This window comes from Trachypithecus francoisi, unplaced genomic scaffold, assembly GCF_009764315.1.
Source record: "Trachypithecus francoisi isolate TF-2019V2 unplaced genomic scaffold, Tfra_2.0 Lachesis_group20, whole genome shotgun sequence".
In the NCBI taxonomy this organism is placed as follows: Eukaryota; Metazoa; Chordata; class Mammalia; order Primates; family Cercopithecidae; genus Trachypithecus; species Trachypithecus francoisi.
In genome coordinates, this window is record NW_022681466.1 from 64,886,913 (window position 1) to 64,910,169 (window position 23,257).

General features: G+C 54.2%; 3 protein-coding genes across 3 annotated transcripts; all 3 read right to left on the reverse strand.

Moving 5' to 3' along the window:
• Nucleotides 1–2,245: 2,245 nt before the first annotated feature.
• On the reverse strand, nt 2,246–17,993 carry CHRNB1 (cholinergic receptor nicotinic beta 1 subunit). The gene is made up of 12 exons (XM_033184763.1): nt 17,979–17,993; nt 13,382–13,478; nt 13,158–13,297; nt 12,455–12,499; nt 11,661–11,770; nt 11,454–11,562; nt 10,953–11,100; nt 9,517–9,726; nt 4,675–4,898; nt 3,740–3,912; nt 3,253–3,400; nt 2,246–2,453 (listed from the first exon to the last, which is right to left on the reverse strand). The coding sequence occupies exons 2-12, from the start codon at nt 13,437–13,439 to the stop codon at nt 2,313–2,315; spliced, it is 1,506 nt and encodes a 501-aa protein (XP_033040654.1). The 5' UTR covers nt 13,440–13,478; nt 17,979–17,993; the 3' UTR covers nt 2,246–2,312.
• FGF11 (fibroblast growth factor 11) lies at nt 13,632–20,045 on the reverse strand. Its single transcript, XM_033184764.1, has 5 exons — nt 18,786–20,045; nt 17,022–17,132; nt 16,725–16,828; nt 15,775–15,973; nt 13,632–15,491 (listed from the first exon to the last, which is right to left on the reverse strand). The coding sequence occupies exons 1-5, from the start codon at nt 18,976–18,978 to the stop codon at nt 15,421–15,423; spliced, it is 678 nt and encodes a 225-aa protein (XP_033040655.1). The 5' UTR covers nt 18,979–20,045; the 3' UTR covers nt 13,632–15,420.
• Nucleotides 13,632–23,250, reverse strand: TMEM102 (transmembrane protein 102). The gene is made up of 7 exons (XM_033184761.1): nt 22,896–23,250; nt 22,502–22,721; nt 20,056–22,392; nt 17,022–17,132; nt 16,725–16,828; nt 15,775–15,973; nt 13,632–15,491 (listed from the first exon to the last, which is right to left on the reverse strand). The coding sequence occupies exons 2-3, from the start codon at nt 22,713–22,715 to the stop codon at nt 21,080–21,082; spliced, it is 1,527 nt and encodes a 508-aa protein (XP_033040652.1). The 5' UTR covers nt 22,716–22,721; nt 22,896–23,250; the 3' UTR covers nt 13,632–15,491; nt 15,775–15,973; nt 16,725–16,828; nt 17,022–17,132; nt 20,056–21,079.
• Nucleotides 23,251–23,257: the final 7 nt, after the last annotated feature.

The following is a 23,257-nucleotide window of genomic DNA, read 5'->3' on the forward strand; positions in this document are numbered from 1 at the left end:
AATGTGTGATGCCCATAAGAGACACAACCTTTCTTTTTCCACTGGTAGCTTCCCCGCTTCAACTCCTTGCCCCCTATATCTTTTCTAGTGTTATGGAAGAATGGGCAGGTAAACTAAGTGACGTCGGTCAGGCGTATAGGGGCTTTGAGGAACTGTGGTATGAATAACTTGACCAGACAGAGTGGGCAGCCACTAAGCTCTAGCCAAGTTGTTGCCAACAGGGGAATCAGGCCTGGTGTTACTATATTTATTTATTTATTTATTTTTGAGACACAGTCTTGCTCTGTTGGCCAGGCTGGAGTGCAGTGGCGCAATCTCGGTTCACTGCAACCTCTACCTCCTGGGTTCAAGCGATTCTCCTGCCTCAGGCTCCTGAGTAGCTGGGATTACAGGTGCATGCCACCAAGTCCAGCTGATGTTTGTATTTTTAGTAGAGACGAGGTTTCGGTATGTTGGTCAGGCTGGTCTCGAACTCCTGACTTTGTGATCTGCCCACCTCAGCCTCCTAAAATGCTGGGATTACAGGAGTGAGCCACTGTGCCTGGCTTACTATAGTTTTTAAAATTATTTTTGGGCCTGGGTGTGATGGCTCACACCTGTAATCCCAGCATTTTGGGAGGCCGAGGCAGGTGGATCACTTGAGCACAGAAGTTCAAGACCAGCCTGGGCAACATAGTGAGATCCTGTCTCTATAGTTTTTTTTTTTTTTTCATAAAATTATTTTCAAGAGAAGACAGGAAGTCAAATTTCTCATGAAATAGCCACATTTTAAAAGCTGCCGGGCATGGTGGCTCACGCCTGTAATCCCAGCACTTTGGGAGGCTGAGGCAAGCGGATCACCTGAGGTTCGGAGTTCCAGACCAGCCTGACCAACATAGAGAAACCCTGTGTCTACTAAAAATACAAAATTAGCTGGGTGTGGTGGCGCATGCCTGTAATCCCAGCTACTTGGGAGGCTGAGGCAGGAGAATTGCTTGAACCCGGGCGGGGGCGGAGGTTGCAGTGAGCAGAGGTCGTGCCATTGCACTCCAGCCTGGGCAACGAGCGAAACTCCCATCTCCAATATATAAATAAATAAATAAATGGCGGTGAACTAGTGGCTGGACGCGGTGGCTCACGCTTGTAATCCCAGCATTTTGGGAGGCCGAGGCAGGCAGATCACGAGGTCAGGAGTTCGAGACCAGCCTGGCCAACATAGTGAACCCCCATCTCTACTAAAAATACAAAAATTAGCTGGGCATGGTGGTGTGTGTCTGTAGTCCCAGGTACACGGGAGGCTGAGCCAGAAGAATCACTTGAACCCGGGAGGTGGAGGTTGGGGTGAGCCGAAATTGCACCACTGCACTCAGCCTGGGCAACAGAGCGAGACTCTGTCTCAAAAATAAAAAATAAAATCAGTGAACTAGTGCAAATTTAAGACTCTGCAGGCCAAACAAAAAACACACCGTTGCAACCTCTGATACACACCGCATAGTGCTTTTTTCCCATCTTCTCATGTGATCCCCAGACAGTCCTATAGGGCATATGCTATCATTAGTTTCATTTTACAGATGTGGAAACAAGTACAGAGCAGTCTAGTGGCTTGTGTGAGCACCAAGGCTGGAACTTGAATGAAGGTCTTTAAAATGCTTCTTTTTCTCATTACCAATGCATGCTTGTAGAAATAACTTTTTTTTTATCCTAAAGATAGTACACATTACAAAACATAATAAATTACAGAAAGTTAAAAAGGAAATGACCACAAGACCCAACATGCAAACAATAAGCTACTTTATTTCTATTTTTATTTTTTTAGAGACAGAGTCTCACTATGTTGCCCAGGCTGGTCTCCAACTGTGGGGTTCAAGTAATCCTCCCACCTCAGCCTCCCAAGTCACTGGGATTACTGGCCTGAGCAACCATGCCCAGCTTATAAACATTACTAATTGCTGTATTTACTTCCAGAAATTTATTTCCCCTATTCAACAAATGTTAAGCACTTACCTATGTTACAGTGAGCAAGACACATTTCTTGACCTCATAAGGCTTACAATCTAGTTCCTGTTCTTTGTTCTATTTCACTGGCAACCTAGGTGTTGATACCCAAAAGAGCTTCTTCAAGATCCCAAAGAGTAAATCAGATGATAGTGCATTTCAGGTGGGTCCAAGACACCTGCCTATCCAGCCCTCAGTCCAGTGCAGTCCCCAGAAACGAAATTAAGAAGCCCGGATTCCTAGTGAAGGAGTTAAGAGGCAGAGAAGGATATGGCATGACAGTATCACCAGACTCTCACTTCAGCTGGTAGAGGGCCTGGGTCTCGACCCTCCAGTCTTCAAGGAAAGGGATCTGGAGGGGGCAAGTGGTATGTGGCGTCCAGGAAAATGACTAGGGTTCCAACGCTGGTGAAGATGATGAAAGTCCACAGGAAGAGGCGGTCCACTACCATGGCCACAAACTGCCAGTCCTCCTTCAGCTGTGGGTAGGCAAAGGAAAGTTCCTGAGCTCTGGGCCCAGACCCCGAGGGAAACCCTCCCATTTCCCCAACCGGTACCCGCCTGGGTCCTCCTACCATCGGTTTGAGGCAAGAGCCAGCAGAGCAATAGCGGAGCAAGACTGCAGGCAATGCATGGGCATAAAGAACCAGTAGGTAAGCAGGGGGTGGGACCAAATTAGGAAGATGTCCAATCAGAAACGAAAGCAAGGCCGGGCGCGGTGGCTCACGCCTGTAATCCCAGCACTTTGGGAGGCCTAGGCGGGCGGATCATGAGGTCAGGAGATGGAGACCATCCTTGCTAACACAGTGAAACCCCGCCTCTACTAAAATAGCAAAAAAAAAAAAAAAAAAAATAGCCAGGCGTGGTGGCGGGCGCCTGTAGTCCCAGCTACTCGGGAGGCTGAAGCAGGAGAATGGCGTGAACCCGGCAGGAGGAGCTTGCCGTAAGCCGAGATCGCACCACTACACTCCAGCCTGGGTGACAGAGCGAGACTGTCTAAAAAAAAAAAAAATTAGCCGGGCGTGGTGGCGCGCGCCTGTGTCCTAGCTACTCGGGAGGCTGAGGCAGGATAATCCGCTTGAACCCGAAAGGCGGAGGTTGCAGTGAGCCGAGACCGCGCCACTGCACTCCAGTCTGGGCGACAGAGTGAGAGTGTCTTAAAAAAAAAAAAAAAAAAAAACCACACACGACAGAAACGAAAGCGAGTGCTGATGCGGAATTTGGGGGTGGGGCCAAGGTCGCCTACGCCTGGCCCTGTTCCACTCCCGTTGGACATACCGCATCGTGGTCCTCCTGTTCCTGCAGCTGTCGAGCGATGTAGCTGATAGAGGAGACGACCTCCCGTAGCTCCGGAGGCAGGCCCACAGGCCGGTTTGGACCATCGATAAATCGCCGCAGATCAGGGACAGACAGTTCAGGCTGGAACCTGGAAGAGGAGTGACTGGCCACGCCCAGATGCAAAGACAGCCAATGCCAGCGACCCAGGCCCCGCTCCAGCTACCTCCAACAACTTGCCAGTTCTCAAAACCCGAGAGTGCCCTTCACGCTGTCCCCGACAGCAGTGATCTCTCTAACCTTGTGCAACTTCTTCCACCGCCTCCGTTTTAGTTCCCACCTCCCCTCAATGTGAGCAGCAGGGGTACTACAACTCCCATGATGCTCAACCACAGCATCTTCCGGGAGCATGAGCCGCTTCTTCCGCACATTCTTCTGGGAACTGTAGTTCTCCCTCTCCCTTTTATGTGGGTAATGGGCGTGGTCCTACCTGTTGGGTTTGGGGAAGAGAAAATCACTTGGCGGCTTCCGGATGAAATATTCATCTGTTCCTCGACCCCAGCCACTTCCTGGAGAAGAACAGTGAGGGGGCTCCGGCATCAGTTCTCTCTCGGGCTTGGGCCTTTTTAAACCCAGGTACGGCGGCAGTTTGTGAATGAATATCTGCAGAATAGAAGAGGCGTATTGGTGGGGGCTTTCATGCTTTCAGACCAGAAGGAAAACAGCCAACCACGCCACTCCACATGCCCATTCCCGCGCGTATGTGCGTGCACCTTCTTCCACAAACGAGCTACGCAAAGAAATGCAGCCTTACAGACCTAAGAGCTCTTTAGTGGGTTGGGCCAGTCGCGGCGGCTCACGCCTGCAATCCCAGCACTTTGGGAGGCTGAGGCGGGAGGATCACCTGAGGTCAGGAGTTCGAGACCAGCCTGGCCAACATGGTGCCACCCTCTCTCTACTAAAAATACAAAAATTAGCTTGGCGTGGTGGCGGGTGCCTATAATCCCAGCTACTTGGGAAGCTCAGAAGCTCAGGCAGGAGAATCAATTGAACCTGGGAGGTGAAGGTTGCAGTGAGCTGAGATTATGCCATTGCGTTCGAGCCTGGGCAACAACAGCAAAACTCCATCTCAAAAAAAAAAAAAAAAATAAGCTCTTCAGTGGGTTGGGAGGTAACCCAACTGAAAACAGTGGGCTTCCAATCTGATAGTACCTAACCCTAAGAATATTTCCCTGGGACCCGAGATGAGCAGTACTGATGAAGAGAGGAAGGGATCTGTGAAATGATAATGATGGGGGCCAGCTTAACTGTGCAACATTTCAACACCTAACAGGCTTGGGCACTTCAACACTCTACCACATAGCTATAGTTCTCCCTATGGTCTGTAAAAGGAAAGTTGGGGTTGGAGGAGGAGATCTTTCTTACCTGACGGACCCAAAGGGGCATTTGGTGGGTGTGGGGTGAGCGGTGGTGCAGGTTGAGAACCACGACACTAAGGATGACTGAGAAGGTGACGAGGACCATGGTAAACATGAGGTACTTGATAATAATTGGTACCGACAGGGAGGTCTCAGGTACTTTGTCAGCCAGTAGCAGCAGGAACACAGTAAGGGTCAGCAGGGCAAAGATTGAGAGCCCCATCTTCTCTCCTTGGAGGGCAGAGAGGAAGAGAGAAGGATTAGACTTTGCCAGAAGGAAAGCTCTATGGTATAATCAGTGACCATGTTTCCAGGCCATTCAAAGACAGGTTTCTGCAGCCAGGCATAGTGGTTCACACCTGTAGTCCTGGCACTTTGGGAGGCCAAGGTGGGAGGAGGGATTGCTTGAGCCCAGGAGTTTCAAACCAGCCTGAGCAACACAGGGAGAACTCATCTCTGCAAAAACAAATTTGAGGCTGGGTCTTGCTCTGTCACCCAGGCTGGAGTGCAGTGGCATGATAATGGCTCATCAAAACCTCCACCTCCCAGGCTCGAGTGGTCTTCCCACCTCAGCCTCCTGAGTAGCTGGGACTACAGGTGCACACCACCATGCCCAGCTAATTTTTGTACTTTTTTTTTTTTTTTTTTTAAACGGAGTCTCGCTCTGTCGCCCAGGCTGGAGTGCAGTGGCCGGATCTCACTCAGCTCACTGCAAGCTCCGCCTCCTGGGTTCACGCCATTCTCCTGCCTCAGCCTCCTGAGTAGCTGGGACTACAGGCACCCGCCACTTCGCCCGGCTAGTTTTTTTTTTGTATTTTTTAGTAGAGACGGGGTTTCACCGTGTTGGCCAGGATGGTCTCGATTTCCTGACCTCATGATCCGCCCATCTCGGCCTCCCAAAGTGCTGGGATTACAGGCTTGAGCCCCCGCGCCCGGCCACACTTTTTGTACTTTTTGTAGAGACAGGATTTCACCATGTTGCCCAGGCTGGTCTCGAACTCCTGAGCCCAAGTGACCCACTCACCTTGGCCTCCCAAAGTGTTGGAATTACAGACGTGAGCCACTGTGCCCAGTCTCTACAAAAAGAAAAAATAAAATAAAATTAGCCAGGCACAATGGCGCATGCTTGTGGTCCCAACTGTTTGGGAGGCTGAGTTGGGAGGACTGTTTGAGCATGGAAGAGGGAGGCTGCAGTGAGCTGTGATTGCACCACTGCATTCCAGCCTGAGCAACAGAGCAAAACTCCGTCGGAAAAAAAAAAAAAGAAAGAAACAAGCTTTTGAAAGAGCCATCTGCGTGCAAATCATTCCTACATTTGTATGTCCGCCCTGGAGTTCCCCCCTGAATGCCAGATGTATATCCATCTGCCTACTCAACCTCGCCTGGATACTTGGATGTCTAATAAATATTTCGAGCTTAACATGTCCAAAACTGAGCCGGACACAATGGCTCACACCTGTAAGCCCAGCACTTTGGGAGTCCGAGGCGGTTGGATCACCTGAGGTCAGGGGTTCGAGACCAGCCTGGCCAACATAGTGAAACCCCGTCTCTACTAAAAATACAAAAAATACAAAAAATCAGCTGGGCATAGTCATGGGCACCTGTAATCCCAGCTACTAGGGTGGGTGAGGCAGGAGAATCACTTGAACCTGGGAGGCAGAGGTTGCAGTGAGTCGAGATTGTACCATTGCACTCCAGCCTGGGCATCAAGAGTGAAACTCTGTCTCAAAAAACAAAAATAAAAACAAAATAAAACAAAATTACCAAAACTAAATTCTCTTACTACCAAAGCTACTCCTCCCATAGTCTTCCCTATCTCTTATTTATTTATTTTTAGACAGAGTCTCACTCTGTCACCCAGGCTGGAGTGCAGTAGCGTGATCGTGGCTCACTGCAACCTCTGCCTCTTGGGTTCAAACAATTCTCCTGTCTCAGCCTCCCGAGTAGCTGGTATTACAGGTGCATGCCACCACGCCTGGCTAATTTTTTTGTATTTTTAGTAGAGACAGAGTTTCACCATGTTGGCCAAGTTGGTCTTGAACTCCTGACCTTAAGGGATCTGCCCGCCTAAGACTCCCAAAGTGCTGGGATTACAGGCGTGAACCACCACGCCTGGCCTATACCTACTTTTAATTGCATGCAGATTAAGCAACGGATTAGGCAGAACTTTCTAGGGAAAGGGTAGTAACTTCTGTGTCATCGGTTGATTGCCATGGAAAGGGGTGGTAACTCCAGGTGTTCCCATGGCAATGGTAAACTGACATGGCACACTCGTGGGTATGTCTTATGGAAAGCTGCATCTTCCCTGTTCCTGTTCTAGCTAGTCCTCAGTTTGGTCTGGAGTCGAGTCCCACCTCCTACATCACCACCTTGCTCCAAAGCACATTACCTTAGGTCTGAATTATTGTAAAGCCCTCCTAACTGGTGTCTTTGCTTCATCCTTTTCTCCCATGCTGACTGTTCTCAACCGAGCAGCCAGACTGATTTTGTTAAAATATAAATCAAGCTGGGCATGGTGGCTCACGCCTGTAATCCTAGCACTTTGGGAGGCTGAGGTGGGCAGATCACCTGAGGTCAGAAGTTCGAGACCAGTCCAGTCAACATGGCAAAACCCCATCTCTACTTAAAGTACAAAAAATTTAGCGGGGCATAGTGGTGTGTGACTGGAATCCCAGCTACTCAGGAGGCTGAGGCAGAAGAATCACTTGAACCCAGGAGGCGGAGGTTGCAGCGAGCCAAGATCGCGCCACTGCACTCCAGCCTGGGCGACAGATCGGGACTACGTCTAAAAAAAGACAGAAATATAATCAGATCATATTACTCCTCTTTCCAGAACCTTCCAGTGGCTCCCCATCTCCTGCATGAAAGCAAAGGCCTTATTAGGGTCTATAGGTCCTTCCCATGAGCTCCTGGACTTCATCTCCTACTGCTTTCCCCTCTGCTTACTTCATTCAGTTCCACTGGCCTCCTCTCTGTTTCTTGAGTACTCCTGACCTCAAGTGATCCGCCAGCCCCAGCCTCCCAAAGTCCTGGGATTACAGGTGTGAGCCACCATGCCCGGCCCACTCTCCTTCTTTAGACAAAGGATTTGATGGCAGAGAGGAGGAAAACATGTTTTGAATACTAGAGTTAAGGATATCAGGTCTCTGAATCAGACTGCCACTGACCCAGGTTGGAACTGCAACACTTTCCCTCTCTGTGTAATGATTTCAGGCAAATGACTTAAACTCTTTCAGCCTTTTTATCCTCCACTGTAAAATGAGAATGACAATCTGTTACTTACCTCACAGGATTGTTGTAAAGATTAGAATTAGTACATGTACCATGTTAAATGAATTACCTTATAGCAACTGTTCAAAAAAGAAAAACAAAAAACAACCCAAAACCCAATGCTTACATAGAACTTACTGGGTGCCAGGCGGAGTTCTACTAACTCAGTCAATCCTCAAAATAATTCTATGCAGTAGGGACAATGGTTGGCCCCCTTCCAGATCAGGAAACTGAGACACATAGAGATTAAGGAATTTGGCCAGGTGTGGTGGCTCACGCCTATATCCCAGTACTTTGGGAGGCCGAGGCAGGTGGATCACCTGAGGTCAGGAGTTCAAGACCAGCCTGGCCAACATGGTGAAACCCCGCCTCTACTAAAACTACAAAAATTAGGCGGGCATGGTGGTGGGCATCTGTAATCCCAGCGACTCAGGAGGCTGAAGCAGGAGAATCGCTTGAACCCAGGAGGTGGAGGTTGCAGTGAGCCGAGATCACGCCACTGCACTCCAGCCTGGGCAACAGGGCGAAACTCTGTCTCAAAAAAAAAAAAAAAAAGATTAAGGAATTTGCCAAAAGTTATCCTATTATGCTGCCTCCTAAAGAAACGTTGGCTATTACTATTATATATTTCCCAGGGAGATAGGAGGTTAAAGGACTAGTGGGAGCCGGGCGCGGTGGCTCATGCCTATAAGCCCAGTACGTTGGGAGGCTGAGGAGGACAGATCACTTGAGTTCAGGAGTTGCAGACTGGGCTGGGAAACATGGTGAAACCCCTTCTCTACCAAAAATACAAAAAAATCAGCTGGGCATGATTGTGGGCGCCTGTGGTCTCAGCTACACAGGAGGCTGAAGTGGGAGGATTGTTTGAGGCTGTAGCAAGCTATGATCACCCCACTGCACTCCAACCTGGGCAACAGAGCAAGACCCTGTCTCAAAAAAAAAAAAAAAAAAGATCGGGCGCACGCCTATAATCCCAGCACTTTGGGAGGCCGAGGCGGGTGGATCATGAGGTCAGGAGATCGAGACCATCCTGGCTAACATGGTGAAACCCCGTCTCTACTAAAAATACAAAAAATTAGCCGGGTGTGGTGGCGGGCACCTGTAATCCCAGCTACTCGGGAGGCTGAGGCAGAAGAATGGCGTGAACCCGGGAGGCAGAGCTTGCAGTGAGCCGAGATGGCGCCACTGCACTCCAGCCTGGGCGACAGAGCGAGACTCCATCTCAAAAAAAAAAAAAAAAAAAAAAGGCGAGGAAAAAAATAAAGGAGTAGTGGGGTTCTGACAGTGGGCAGGGGATGTTAGGAATAGGGAAAGGCAATGGAGAGTTATCTAAGCCTGGAGGTTTGTGGTTCAGAGGAGTAAACGCTTTATGGATTAGAGGCTAGGACTCCTATTGGGAAAGAATTCCAGTTTCACTGAGCGGAGGAAAGGTGGCAGTCAATGGGAGGCAGAGCCTGGGTGGGATTGCTGGAGCCCAATCTATGATGCTTAGGATTGGCAGGAAAACCTTGCCTGGATTAAGGGTGAAGAGGAAGAAGCTGAGCCAATGACAAAAGGGTAGGAACCCTTCCCCCATTACCTGCATCTGGTGGCAGGTAGAAGACGAAGATGGCCAGAAGAGTGATGAGGATGCATGGGGCGATGACGTTGACCAGGTAGAAGAGAGGCTTCCGGCGGATGATGAGGTAGAAGATGACTTCCTGGCGCTGTCCTTCCCTCCCTTCCCTAGGATCACCTGGAGGCTGGATTAGCCGAGACGGCTTGTGGATAATCTCCCACTGGCCATTCTCTGGGGAGGAGGAGAAGGAGGGGGACACAGATATGGGAGCTGTCCTCGTTAGTGCCAAGTATGGCTTGCTCTGCCACAGCCTAGATCTGAGAGGGTTGACTTGATGAGACTAGCTGTGGACACTGGGCTGAGTAGCCCATCTCAAATAAACTTGGGCAAGTCTCAATTTCTATATTTTTATTTATTTATTTTGAGACAGAGTTTCGCTCTTGTTGCCCAGGTTGAAATGCAGTGACGCAATCTCGGCTCACTGCAACCTCTGCCTCGCAGGTTCAAGTGATTCTCCTGCCTCAGCCACCCAGGTAGCTGGGATTACAGGCGTCCACCACCACACCCAGCTAATTTTTTGTATTTTTAGTAGCGGTGGGGTTTCACTATGTTGGCCAAGGTGGTCTCAAACTCCTGACCTCAGGTGGTCCTCCCACCTCGGCCTCCCAAAATGCTGAGATTAAGGTGTGAGCCACTGTGCCAGGCCTATTTTGTTTTTTAATTTTTTTTTTTTTTTTTTGTGAGACGGAGTCTCGCTCTGTCGCCCAGGCTGGAGTGCAGTGGCACCATCTCGGCTCACTGAAAGCTCCGCCTCCCGGGTTCACGCCATTCTCCTGCCTCAGCCTCCCGAGTAGCTGGGACTACAGGCGCCCGCCACCACGCCTGGCTAATTTTTTGTATTTTTAGTAGAGACGGGGTTTCACTATGTTAGCCAGGATGGTCTCGATTTCCTGACCTCGTGATCTGCCCGCCTCGGCCTCCCAAAGTGCTGGGATTACAGGCGCGAGCCACCGCACCCCGCCTTTTTAAAATCTTTTTGAGATGAACTTTCACTCTGTCACCCAAGCTGGAGTGCATCTCAGCTCACTGCAGCCTCCGCCTCCCCGGTTCAAGCAATTCTCCTGCCTCAGCCTCCCGAGTAACTGGGATTACAGGCGTCTGCCACCATGCACGGCTAATTTTTTGTGTTTTTAGTAGAGACAGGGTTTCACCATGTTAGTCAGGGTGGTCTTGAACTCCAGACCTCAAATGATCCGCCCGCCTCGGCTTCCCGAAGTACTGGGATTGCAGGCGTAAGTCACCTCCCCCGGCAATTTCCATACTTTTAAAATGTAGATAGCCATACCCATCTTGCTGACCCCACAGGGCTGTATTGGGCGTCCCTGACAGGATATTTATGAGCCTGTTAGAAGCTGGAAATCATAGAGCCCATGGATGTAGGAGCCATGCCCACTCACCAATGAAAGTCCCTTCATGAATGTGGATTTCCTGCTGCTCTTGCCCGTCAGGACCCAGGCCTGTCTGCAGGCTGACCTCCGAGCTGTCGTAGCTGTAGGAACTGAACACCATAGTGCAGTTCTGCCAGTCGAAGGGGAAGTAGGTGACCTGGACGGAGGGGAGAGTCACTAGAGCTGCCAGAGAATCAGTCAGCGCTGATGGAGTTTGGGAGGCCTTTGGGGAGGGCACAGGGAAGGGGAATCATGGAGGAATTGGAGGGTTATGAAGGGAATCCATAGAGAAAATGGGGGTGGGGAGAGAGGTCACTGAGTAAGACTAGAAGCCAAAGAAAGTGTACAGAACACTCAGTGGAAAACCAGGAGGGTAGACAAGAGGTGAGGGTCATGGGGATTAGATAACGGGGGAAGGATGAAGGATGGGAGTCGCTGGAGAGTCAGGATGTCTATGGAAAGGGAGGGTTTCTAAAAACTCCTTCAGCTTCCAATGTAGAGCCGGGAAACCTGGATGCTGCAGCTGCTGCGGTAGATGCCCGGGGGTTGCCAACGCACGGAGCCGTCGGAGGACGCCACGACGTTAATGTCCAGAGCCACGTCAAAATTCCCATCATTGCTGCAGAGAAGAGATCTCATCTGGGATCAGGCCCCGCGCCCGGAGGCCCCGCCCTGCGAGGCCCCGCGCCACCTCCCGGGCTTTGGAAGGTCTCCTACTTGTTCAGTAGCACCAAGTCAGGGAGCCACACGGATTCCGCCGTGATGCGGAGCAAATCGATGCCGTCGTGCTCCGCAGGGTCCCAGCTCAGCCTGTAGTCAGTCCACTCCTAGTGAAGCAGAGGCTGAGGGGCTGTCCCGGGTTGGAGGCCGGGAGGGGAGGAGGGATTTCCAAAGGAAGCCCAGGAAGGGAGTGCAAGGAAAGGGAGCAGGGCAGGCATAAACTGTGGGTCAAGGGGCCGGGGTTCTGGCTCTGGCTCCGCCTTCACTCTCTGGGATCCACATCAGCTAATTTCCCTTCCCCCGCACCGGGTTTCAATTTTTTACTCTGTAAAAATGAGGAGACTGCACCAGCTAGCCTCTAAAACAGTGGTTTTCGAACTGCAGTTCGCAATCCTTTAGTGGATGGGAAATCAAATTAGTGGTCCTAAACCATTGTTTCAAAAATTAGAATGGGCCAGGTGCAGTGGCTCATGCCTGTAATCTCAGCACTTGGGGAGATTCCCCCTGAGGCTGGTGGATGGCTCAAGCTCCCGCGTTCAAGACCAGCCTGTGCAACACAGTGAGACCGCGTCACATACACACACACGCACACACACACACACAATTAGAATAAAAAATGCATGGGGTGCAACTCCTGTAGTAAAGTTAAGTGTTGTTTCCTCGAAGTTTGGCTTCAGTTGTAAACGTGTTATCTAAAGTCATGATGTAAAAAATATTCTTACTGGGCTGGATATTCAAGGAAATTGTCAAGGCAGCAGGAGGCCCTTTCCCACCCTGCGGGGTCTCCATACCAGGTCTAAGTACACCTTTGTGCTCATCTCTTCATCCTTCTCGTTCTACAAGGGAATAATTTAAGGAGTAAAGGTGAAGTAGGGTGGAGAGAAATGAGGGGGCTGGGAAGGCCAACCTCTCCTGGGAACCCCGCCCCCTTTTTCTGAGCCCCATCCTCTTGGGTCCAAGTCCACATCCCAGAAGGGGCGTTAGTTTAAGACCTGCCTCTATCTCAGAAACATCCTTTCCGGCCATCTACACTCCCAGCCTATCAACCTACCAGATCCGCTCCTGCCTAGTCCTCTGCCTTGCTCTATGCCGGGCCCTGCCCTCAGCTCTTAATCCACCCAGCCTTGAATCTCCACCCGCTGCCATTTATTGACCCCTGAGTACCAAACACCCTGGGCACTCAGGACCCATATGGCCCTACCTCAATGTCCATCCCCCAGCCCCTGCCTCATCCCCAGCTCCACTTTAAGGTCCGGTCACAGGTCCGTCCATCACCCTACCCGGCTCTACTCCAGGCCTGTCCACCAGCCACGGCCAGAGCTGGTCCATTTGTCTGATTTCGACCCAGTCTTCACTGAAGGCTGGTCCCTCTCAGCCTGGTCTTGTCCCAGGCCCCGCCCCCAGTCTGTCCCTGGTCCGGCCTTGCCTAAAGTCACGCCCCCCGGCCGGTCGGCAGGCCTGACCTCTATCCCCACCCCCGCAGTGCGCCCTCACCAGGCTGATGAGTTGTGCCAGGATGAGACCAACGCTGACCCTGACACGGTCTCCCACCTCCCGCGCTGGCCGCACAGAGCTATCATAGCCAGAGAAAAGTTTCTCCCGGAGGCGGCCCTCTGCCTCCGAGCCGCCGACGCCTGGGGAAGGAGAGACTAAGTGCAGCCCTGGTGTCTGGCCACAACCGCTGGACCCGTCACTGCCCCTTCGGGGCCTACACTTACCTGGGGCGAGCGGCGCCCCCAGCGCCCCCAGCAGCATCAGCAGAGCCCCTGGGATCATAGCCTGGCGGCTTGTTCAGTGACTTCACTCGGAGAGCCACTGGGACCGCCAGCACAGGGGAAGTGACGAGGAGCCCGGGAATGTGCACCTGTTGCTGGGGGCAGCCGCCAGCCCACCCGCCCCGCCCCTGGGACTTGATCCTGCCTCCAGCAACTGCCAAGCCCGCCACCAACAGATGACAGATAGCACTTTAGTTGTATACATTGTCTTTAATTGAGAAAGCGTGGAGTGGAGACCCGATCCCCTGGGAGCAGTTCCAGGAGTTGGGTGGAGCCTGAGCGGGGTTTGTGTGGGTGAGGGGACATCTACTCCTCTTGCAACAAGCCAGAAGTAGAACAGCCTAAGGAAAAGTGACCTGCCTTGGAACCCTAATCCCTCCCTTAGGGCCCCCTCAGCCTACCCTATCCAAATCTGAGGCTATGGGAGTCTCCCTCCTAGTTCACTAGCAGGTTCCCAGTTTTTTCCAGGCTGCCCCTAGCACTCCATGTTTTTCTGAAAAAATCTAGACAGGCCCTTTTTGGGTATCTAAAACTCAGCTAAGGTTCTAAGCTGTAAGGTAAAGCAAGTTCTATCCAATTAGAAGCTGTCGGGGCATATGAGGTCTGGAGTGCAAGAGGCCTTCACCCTCCTTGGCCTGACCTATAGGGGAGAAGGGTGAGACTTATTGCTGAATTGGGGTCTCCTCACTGGGAGGGTCAAGGCTGTATCCATTTGTCCTTTTTATTCAGGACACATTACTTTAAGGACCTCAGCTTTAAAGGGCACCTGGAAGGAATTCCTGCTGAGGTAGCTAAGTATTCATATCCAGCCAACACAGAGGCAGGTTCAATCATGCCATAATTTTGACCCCTCCCCCATCCCAGCTTCCCTACTATGAGCCAGGGATCTTTCCAAAATTCCTCTGCCCTTCTCCAGACTCTGTCTCCCTGGCACGACCTCATCTGGGTTGAAGTAGCTAGAAACTGCATGTAAAAATAAGCTTAGCATTCTATATGGAAGAATCATATTTTTAGAGAATTATCTAGGAAAAACAAGAAGTGGTTCTTGATTCATCCAGAACTGTTTTTATGAATCATAGCTGGGTCTTTTCCAGAACTCATCCGTAATAGGTATCACTCAAGAAGGTGGGAGGGTGGGGCCAGAACTTACTGAGAGCAATAATATGGCTATACAGGCCCCCGCTCCATCCTGGGTAAAAGGGGTGAGAGTCATGATCTATGTCCTAGAGCTGGGATTCAGGAGGAAGTATAGCTCCATAAAGCACTAGAATTGGGTGTCTCTGGGATAAGAAGGTTAAACCCGTGGTCATCTGAGACTGGTTCCAGTTCAGGCCAAGGCCAACAGCTAGACAAGGCTCAAATCTAGCCTCTTTCTACTTGGAAACCAGGGATCCATCTGAGTCAAGGACAGAAGCCTGATGGATCCAGAGCAAAGGCTGGCAGCATGCCTGGGTTCCAGCACAGAGCCCTAGTGCAGAAGTGGCCCTGGCTAGGGTGTCCAGTGTTCCAGAATGTGTCCAGACCAAGGCAGAAGGTAGAGTAGGGAAAGAAGGACACATGAATCCTGAGCTTCAGTGAATCTAGAAATGGCTCAGTGGCAACAAAAATGGGCACGGGACTCCAGGAACTGGCTGAGCCGGCGTGGGAAATGTTTGCGCCCTGGCTGTCCATTTGGGAACTCCCAGCGCCATCTCAGGAAAAGGCATGGCGTTGTGTGAGTGTGGAAAGAAAGAAGTGATCAGCCAGGACCATCTTCAGACATCCCCCTCTCTGACTCCCTCCTAGGCCCAAGGATCTAAGGGTCTCAGCAGCCTCAGAAGTCACAGCCAGCCCCTAGGCTCCCTCAGGGTAGAGCACCTGGTGGGACCTGGCTGCTCAGGGCATGTGTGTGGCAGCAAGGGTGACAGCAGGACTGGGAGACAGGTTGTGGTGGTGGCTGGCTCACTGGGAGTGCAGGGAACCTCCAGTCCAGGGACTACATTTCAGGGGGCAGGGGGACTGGAAGGGGAGGCCTCGGGGACACTGTGGAGAGAAGGCTCCCGGTACATGGCCACTGTGAAGGGGAGAAAAAGAGGAGCAGGGAAGGAGAGTTAGGCACAGAGGGACCAGGCAGAACCAGTGCTCTGAAAGGGCTCCCTTCCCGTACATTCACCCTCCCAGAACCCCAACCCACAGGAGGAGAGCACCCCAAACCCCCAAAGGGCAAAGCCTTCCTGGCTTGATCTGTCATAACAGGATCCTCTTATCACTTGTAGCCTGAGCTGTCTGCCCCTAAATATCTATATCAAGGTCAATACCCTCTCCTGTGGGCCACATTTTCTTGAGTCTATACCCACCCTCCATGAGCTTAGGCAGAAAGTGGGCAGCTGCCTTGGTCTTCTTAACTCGGTTTCCCTTCATGACCTGGCCCTCCTTGTCCAGGCCGAGGTACCAGGCCCGGCCAGAACGACGCTGGCGGTAGAGAGCAGAGGCGTACAGGACGTAGTAATTCTCAAAGACACACTCCTTAAAGCGACACTCAGCTGTGAAATGCGGCTAAGGAGACAAAGACCCAGAAAGGCACACAAAGACAGAGAGATAAAAAGACGCATCACTGGGCAGAAGGGAGCTCATAGAAAGCACAAGCCAGGATAGATAGACATAATCCATATGTTTTTTGGGGGAGGGGGAGGGCAACTTCTGAGTCCATGTAGGACCTGGGAGCAAAGGGAGGACAAGGAAGAGGCCTGGTAGGCCCCTGAGGGCTAAGAACTAGGCTCTGGGCCAAGCGCAGTGGCTCATGCCTGTAATCCCAACACTTTGGCAGGCCGAGGCGGGTGGATCAGCTCAGGTCAGGAGTTCGAGACCAGCCTGGCCAGTATAGCAAGACCCTGTTACTATTTTTTTTTTAAAAAAAGAACTAGACTTTTAGGGGTCTTGGAATAAGATTCCTTCTCTCCACTGTATTCCCAATTTCTCACTATCCCCTATCCTGGATGACTCTAGGGAAGTGAGTAATGACAAAATCTGGAGGAGATGGGATGAGAAGTAGGGGCCCTAAAAGGCAGAAAGAGTTGGACATTCAAAGAGCCTGGGGCTGTGTTGGGGGTATGCAAGGAGTGGGCATTGGAGAGACCCTAGAGGACTTGGTCCAGGACGGGCAGTGATGACAGGCCATGAGCAAAAGCTGGAGGGAGGAGTCCCAGGCAAAATGTCTGTAGTTGAGGAAGACTGTCATTCCCTCAAGGGACAAATTGAGGAAGGGGAGTTCCCAGTATTCCCCGGCCACTCAGCCTCATTGTCTCACCGAACTATAGAGCAGTCCGTCAGCATTCATGGCCATGTAGTGACCCAGCTTGGCGCTCTGGATGGTGACCACACGGAGGCCTACAGGGATCAGGTTGAAGTGGGCTGGCGTGGAGAGAGGGAGCATCAATACCCAGGCCTCTGACCCTCACCTGAGCTCCCCTCATCCCAGCTCCGCTTTTTCCCTTAGGGGTCAGGAAGACGGACCAATGGCAACAGAAGCTGAAGAGGGAATAGGATTGTCATCTGCTGTCCCCATTCTCCCCCTTCCCACCCGGCGGCCAGCTTCCCCTCTCACTGAAGGAGCTGGTATCCTCTGGGGTGCCCTGGATACTTCCGTCGGGATTCGCCTGGAGGTAGAAACCCTGGCGGCAGAACAGTTTGGTGACGATGCCTTTGAGCTGAGGCTCTGGAGAGAGAGACATTCATCTTTGAAAATGACATCTCTGTTCCCAGAAACATTCCTACACTTGGCAGGATCAGAGGATGCAAGGAGAATGAAAGGAAGGAAGAGGGTCCCAGGGCCCCAGCTCTCTTACCCTCCAAGCACGCTCTCTCCCACCTCCCTTTCACTCCTGGGAAAGCTGGTGTGGGTCCCTTCTGTTTCCTATAACCAGGAGCTTTCAGTGTAATTTATTGAAATTTATTTAAATGGCTTAATTCCTACCCTACAGCTTAACCAGAAGCGGGGAGGAGTGGGGGAGGAGGGAGGGGAGAGATATATCAAAAGGCAGGGACAGAGGGAGACCAGCAGGGGTACTGAAGGGGCAGCGTGTTTGCGAAGGTGGGGGACGGTGGCAGCAGCAAATTGACCACAGGGTAGGGGCTCTCCCTCAGGGGTGGGGGTGGGACTGGGCCTGACGCTGACTCAGCACCTGCTGCGGCTGCCGCTAGCTTGGCGAGAGCATTGCCTTGGCCCAGCGCCGGCCTGTCTGACACTGACCCGTCTGTTTGTCTGTCTGTCTGTCTGCTGGCTTGCGGGGGCCCAGCTCTCCCTGAGGCTCAGCCTCTCCCTTTCGGCCAGGTAACCCGCCTGGGGTAAGGGGGACATAACCAAGGATATGGGGGGGTGGGAGCTGAGGAGATGGAGAGGCAGGCTGAGTCACGTGGGGGCCCGGTCCCACTCAGAGGGTGGGCTGCGGATTGTACCACTATGGGCAGCCGGTGGCGCGGGGAGGAGGGCGCGAGGGGGCTACCCTTAAGGGAGTTGGGAGCGGCCGGGAGCAGGGCCAGAGGGACTCCCTGACTGTCGCACCTGGACGGGGACCACACTCTAACTCTCACAACTCTCCTCCCCCATCGCTTGCTCTCTGCCGACCTCCCTGTCCCCCCTTGTAGGTGGTACGACCCCCAAGAGTCTGCGCCCATCTCTAGCCGTGAACTGTATCTGAGTTCCTCCCAGCGTAGGGTCCCCTGAGCCTACGGGACCCGATTTCGGAGTGGCGCGGGGGTTAAGGGAGGGGGTGCCCAGCTCCGTTCTTGAAGCACAGGTCACGGGAGGAGGGCGCATAGAGGGCTGGCCGGTGAGGTAGCTGCAAGGACACCCGAGGGAGAGCTAGGGAGATTGGCTCGGAGCCAGGAGAGCTGGACCAGGAGGAACCGAGTCCAGCCGTGGAGGAGCGGGAGAACCGGGGCGGGCAGGGGCTGGGGGGGCGTGCTGCTGGAGCTGCAGAAACCCTTCGGGTGACCCAGGCGTCTGGAAACCCCCAGGCTTCTCCGCTCCAGATTGAAAGAATCGCGAGAACCGGCACGTAGGCGGAGGACGATGGGGGTGGGGACTGCTGTGTTCGGAAGGGGGGACGAGCAGGAACTCCGAGGCTTTCGGGGAGCTAGACTTAGCCCCTCAAGCCTTCCCCTTGACCTCGAAAATAAGGAGACTCCGGGTTATGGACTAAAGAGAAGGGAAACTGAGGCACAGTCTGGCAGGGACTTTGTCGTCCTGGCCCACCCCCTTCCACTTCCGAGGAGCCCCTCAGCCGGGCCCTTTCCTTCAGAGTCCCTGGCCTCAATCTCCCAGGCAGAGAAACCTCTGGCCGGGAGACCCCGCCCCAGCCGCACTCACCCGGGCCGCGGTCCGGCCGCGCGGGCCGCCCCCCGCACAGTCGCACCTTGGACAGCAGGATGAGGAGCTGCTTCTGGCAAAGGGACTTGGTGCCGCGGGGACACACGCGCCGCTGTGCCGACACCGGCCGGCTGCCCCCGGGCTCGCGGACCTCCCGCTTCTGCCGGATCAGGCTACTGGCCAGCGCCGCCATGGCGCCCCGGGAGGAGACACCCCCAAACCGGCCGGCGCCAGGAGCGCGCTGGGCTCCAGCCCGCTCACTAGGGCATGCTCTTGACGCTCAGGCCCCGACTCGCTGCCCCACCCACAGGACCTGAGGATAAGCCCCAGAACCCCCCCCCCCCCCACGTAAGCCCCTCCACAGCAGACAGTTGCCACCCTTGGGCCCAGTACTGGCTCCACCAGATCCAGCAGCCTATGTACTCCTCAGTGGATCCCACCCTCGAGTTTTGTCTCCTACTGAAAATGTCCCCTTTCCCTCCTCTCCAGTGTCTGTCCCCACTTCACCTATCCCAAAACCAAGACCCCCCAAATTTCCAAGACGTGGTTAAAATATCTCCAGGCACCTTTCCACTGTATTTTGGGGCACACTCCTACCAAATCCACTCTTGTAATCTACAGGGTGTGGGACTTTAGCTTTGGGGATATTCCCTCATCCCACCCCTACTGGGGCACTGCCAGTGTCAAGAAGGAACCCAACCTTGGTGTTTTTTCCTTTGCTACACTCTAAATGGAGGGGATCCCCTACTTTTTTCACTGAAATCTCCCCAAAATATGTCTCAGAATATCCAGGTTGCCCAGATTCAGTAAGACGGGGCTCCCAGACCCTCTGGCTGGATAACAGCTTTTTCACCAAGTCACCCCCGTGTCTAGTAGCATAGAATTCTAGCGGCCAAGACCCTTTCTTCACCTTCACACCCTCCGCTCCTTTTGAAGTCACCTCCAAATCCACCCTTCCTAGTAGATACACCAGGTAGTTGTCTGGAGGGCCTTCCGCCACCTCAAAATGAGGAGCATCCGTGTTTGCTTTTTTTTTCTCCCCTGGCTGCCCCTTAAATTTTCTTGGAGACAGCTGGTGCTGTTTAGATCCCACGCCCTCCAATCTAACCAGCCCCCCGAGAGAGGAGTGCACCCACGTTGTCACCAGTCCCCAAATGTGAACAGGCCCCCTACAAGTCAGAGCGGATCACAGCTTCCTGCGACAGGACTTCCTCGTCCTCCCCGGGATTGCCTATAGCACCCCCTCTTCCTTTCCCCGACGCCCCTCAACCTGTCCTGTCCTGTTGATCCGGCGACGGGTGGCGCTGGCTTCGGCTCCAGGCTCCTCCCTCCCTGTCCCCCGCAAACGGAGCTTCCCCCCACGCCCGGCTAGGCGTCCCGGACCCTCGGGAAGGAGTGAGGGTGTCTCTGCAGAGCTCCCCGGTCCGGCGAAGTCAGAGCACTGGGCCGGTGGCTGGACCAGGCAGAGCGGCGGCAGCGGCGGCAGCGGCAGCGGCTGTGGGAAGCTGAGGCGGCGGCGGCGGCGACAGCAGTTCCCCCTCCTCGGAGAGCCGGCCCGGGGGCGGGGCAGGGGGCGGAGACGCTGGGAAATAGGAGGGTGAAGCCGGGCAGGAGGAACCCCGGGGTTCCTTGGAGGTAGAGAGTGCGGACTGTGTCTTACAAGCAGGCAAAGCCGAGGCAAGGCCGCACGTCTCAGCCTTCAGAGGAGGGACAACAAGGCCTCCCGAACGCACCTCTGGATAGGAAGGAGAGGTTGGGCCCAAGGGAGATGGAATGGCGGACGCTGGGAGAATGGAGAGGGACCCTACTGGCCGGGATGTTAGCGAGGACAGAACAGCAACGAGGAAAGTGGGGGAAGAACTGGAGAGATGGAGGAGGGGTGGTGGTGAGATCCAGCCTCGGGCGAAATCCGGCCTCCTTCATATCTCTGCCTTTGTGTGTGAGCCAAATTGATCAGACCCTGGTCTCCATAACTCCTTTCCGCGTTTGGTCAGCAAATGTTTCTCCCATCTCTATTGACCCTTAAGAGAAATGACCAAAAGAACTGGGGACAGACGGTTTCTGGAAGCTGCCCCTGGGCGGAGTGCTGGCCACAGATGTGGAGAGTAGCGAGGCTGGAATGCGGCAACCTGTGCCGGGGCAGGCGGGTGGTCCTAGAGGAGCAACCAACAGGGAGGCCTTCCGGAAGGGGAGCTTCAGGCCCAGGGCACACAGTCCCCCAGGCGAGGGGCGAGCTGTGCCCCCCACGTCTCGCTCGCCCTCAGAGGCACTTTCCACTGGTAGGAACAACGTCTTTAATGGGCCCCGCCCCCCACGCCCGCCAAACCACCCCCTTTGCGGGCCACCTTGGCCTCCTCCACCGCGGCACGGAGGGCCCGGGCAGGGTCCCCGCGGAGCCGGACCAATTCTCCGAGCAGCGCAGCGGAGCCGTCCCCGGTACGGAGCTCTCGGCCGTTCAGAAAATAGTGAGGCAAAGTCCCGGCCTCGAGCACTCGGCCCAGCTCGTCTAGCAGCCCGAGGCAGCAGGCGCCCGCATTTTCTGGCCGCGCCAGGTAGAGCGCGGGCAGCCGCTCGCACGCCCAGTACAGCAGCGTCCTCAGGAGGTAGGGCGCCGCTGCCCGGGTCCCGGCCACCAGCGGGCGCAGTAGCGCCTGGGCCGCCGCGTGCGCCTGTAGCAGCGGCGCTGGTATGCGCGCTTTGAGCGCCAGCTCCTGGCGGGCGAAACAGAGCTGCCAGGCGGAGGCGCACGGTCGCTCGGTGCCGCCACCGGGCACCAGGTAGAAGGAAGCCGACTCAGAGGCCAGAGGACCAGCCCATGAGTGGCTCCGAGCCCCCTCGGGCCAGCCGGCCACGGATACCACTGGGATCAGGTCGAAGAGCAGGAGGCGGCGAGGGGGATCAGGGGTAGCCAGGAGGACGGTGGTGAAACCCGCGTGGCGAGCTGCGTGCACCAGACGCGGAGCACCCGGGACAGGGATCAGAGACTCGGCGACCGCCGCCAGCGTAGCAAAGAACCAGGCAGCCACCTGGGAGGGACATAATGTGGGCCACGCTTCCCGAGCCTCGGTCGGCTTTGGGACTGGGCTTTCGACGTCTGCCTTGGTGACGTCACTACTCAGTGTTTTCAAAGGCGCGGTAGAGCCAAGGTCGACTACGTCATGCTGAGGCAACTCGGACGATGAAACGTCACTAGGTGATTTTTTCAAAGACACTGGCGCCTCGTGCTCAGTGACGTAGCTGTGCGGCTGGTCTACAGAGCTTTGCCAATCCTTGGAACTTTCTTCGCTCTCCGTTCGGTGGATCGAATCACTTGCTCCTGGGACTGGGGGTCCTAAGCAATCCTGCCACATTTCCCGGATGGGGGTTCCGCAGACCAGCTCTGGGAGGCAGACCTGTGCGTAACAGGATTCCAGGTCCAGTTGCAGTTCAGTGCCGTCCAGTGAAAACATGGGCACTAGGAGTGTGAAGCCGGCATCGTAGTGAGGTCCTCGGGCGTAGGGACCCAGGGGTGCAGGCCCCAGATCCAGGGAGCCCTCGCGAATCCCACCACGAAGCAGCAAGAGCTCTGCCTGGGGAGGAAAGCGAGGGTCCCGGCGGTGAACTAGACCTAAAAAAAAGGGAACGGATCGGGAGGGTGTCGCCCAAAGCCGGGGCGGGGACGGGGGCGTAGTGAGGCTGAGAGCTGTGAGTTCCCAAAGGCAAGTAGGGTTACTTACCAAGCAAAGAGAAGACAAAGTCCTTGGCCCGGAGGAGATCGGCTCCGGGCTTGGGGCCGTCACTCCAGCTCTCCTGCACACCCAGCTCCTGGATCAGCTGGGTCAACTCCTGCAGCTGCGCCCCGGAGCAGAAGTCGATGTCCGTGAGCGGCCGAGCTGGGGCCGGGGGCGGCGGGCCCCACCAGGGGGCACTCCCCCAGACCGCGGAAGCCATGCGGTTCTATAGGGAAAACACGGAAGGGAGGTGGCCTAGACGGGCCTTTCCTTTGCTGCCAAAAAGTCGTCCCCGTTCTTCCCTCTTTCTGAGGCAGAGAGAGTGCGCCAGACACAAGCTACAAATGGGTCTGTAGATGATGGATTCTAAATTTAGTCCTCAAAATGAACAAATAAATACCTCCCCTATCCTGGACCTTTTCTCATATGCAGTTCCCCGCCCGCATGAACTGGTTCACCGAACTCAGCAGGTAGAAAGTAACTGTTGCGTCTCCCACGGAACGCAGTAGCCAGGCTCCGCCACCGCCCCTTGTCTACCTCCCTTTACTTCTTTTTTGGAAGAGGCTTATTGGTCAGCGGCTTCCCCCTTATGGGAAGCAGTAAGGGTGGGGAGGAGAAATAGATTCAACAGGTTACTTCTTCCTGATGCCCACGTGGCCACGCCCCTACATTTTCGGCCACGCCCCTTTCTGGAGGCTGTCGGGGTGGTTTCTGCCGGGTCGGGTCTCCAGTCAGAGCTCAGTCACTCCTTTAGCCCTGCTG

Coding starts and splice junctions, on each gene's coding strand:
- CHRNB1 (XM_033184763.1), bottom strand. CDS start 13,439: ATGATCCCAGGGGCTCTGCTGATGCTGCTGGGGGCGCTGGGGGCGCCG. Junction 13,298..13,381: donor GGGGGCGCCGCTCGCCCCAG/GTAAGTGTAGGC, acceptor CTCCTTCCCCAG/GCGTCGGCGGCTCGGAGGCA. Junction 4,899..9,516: donor CTACCTGCCACCAGATGCAG/GTAATGGGGGAA, acceptor CTGCCCTCCAAG/GAGAGAAGATGGGGCTCTCA.
- FGF11 (XM_033184764.1), bottom strand. CDS start 18,978: ATGGCGGCGCTGGCCAGTAGCCTGATCCGGCAGAAGCGGGAGGTCCGC. Junction 16,829..17,021: donor AGAGGATACCAGCTCCTTCA/GTGAGAGGGGAA, acceptor TCTCCACGCCAG/CCCACTTCAACCTGATCCCT. Junction 15,492..15,774: donor TCTGCCTAAGCTCATGGAGG/GTGGGTATAGAC, acceptor TCCCCTTCACAG/TGGCCATGTACCGGGAGCCT.
- TMEM102 (XM_033184761.1), bottom strand. CDS start 22,715: ATGGCTTCCGCGGTCTGGGGGAGTGCCCCCTGGTGGGGCCCGCCGCCC. Junction 22,393..22,501: donor CTTTGTCTTCTCTTTGCTTG/GTAAGTAACCCT, acceptor CCTTTTTTTTAG/GTCTAGTTCACCGCCGGGAC.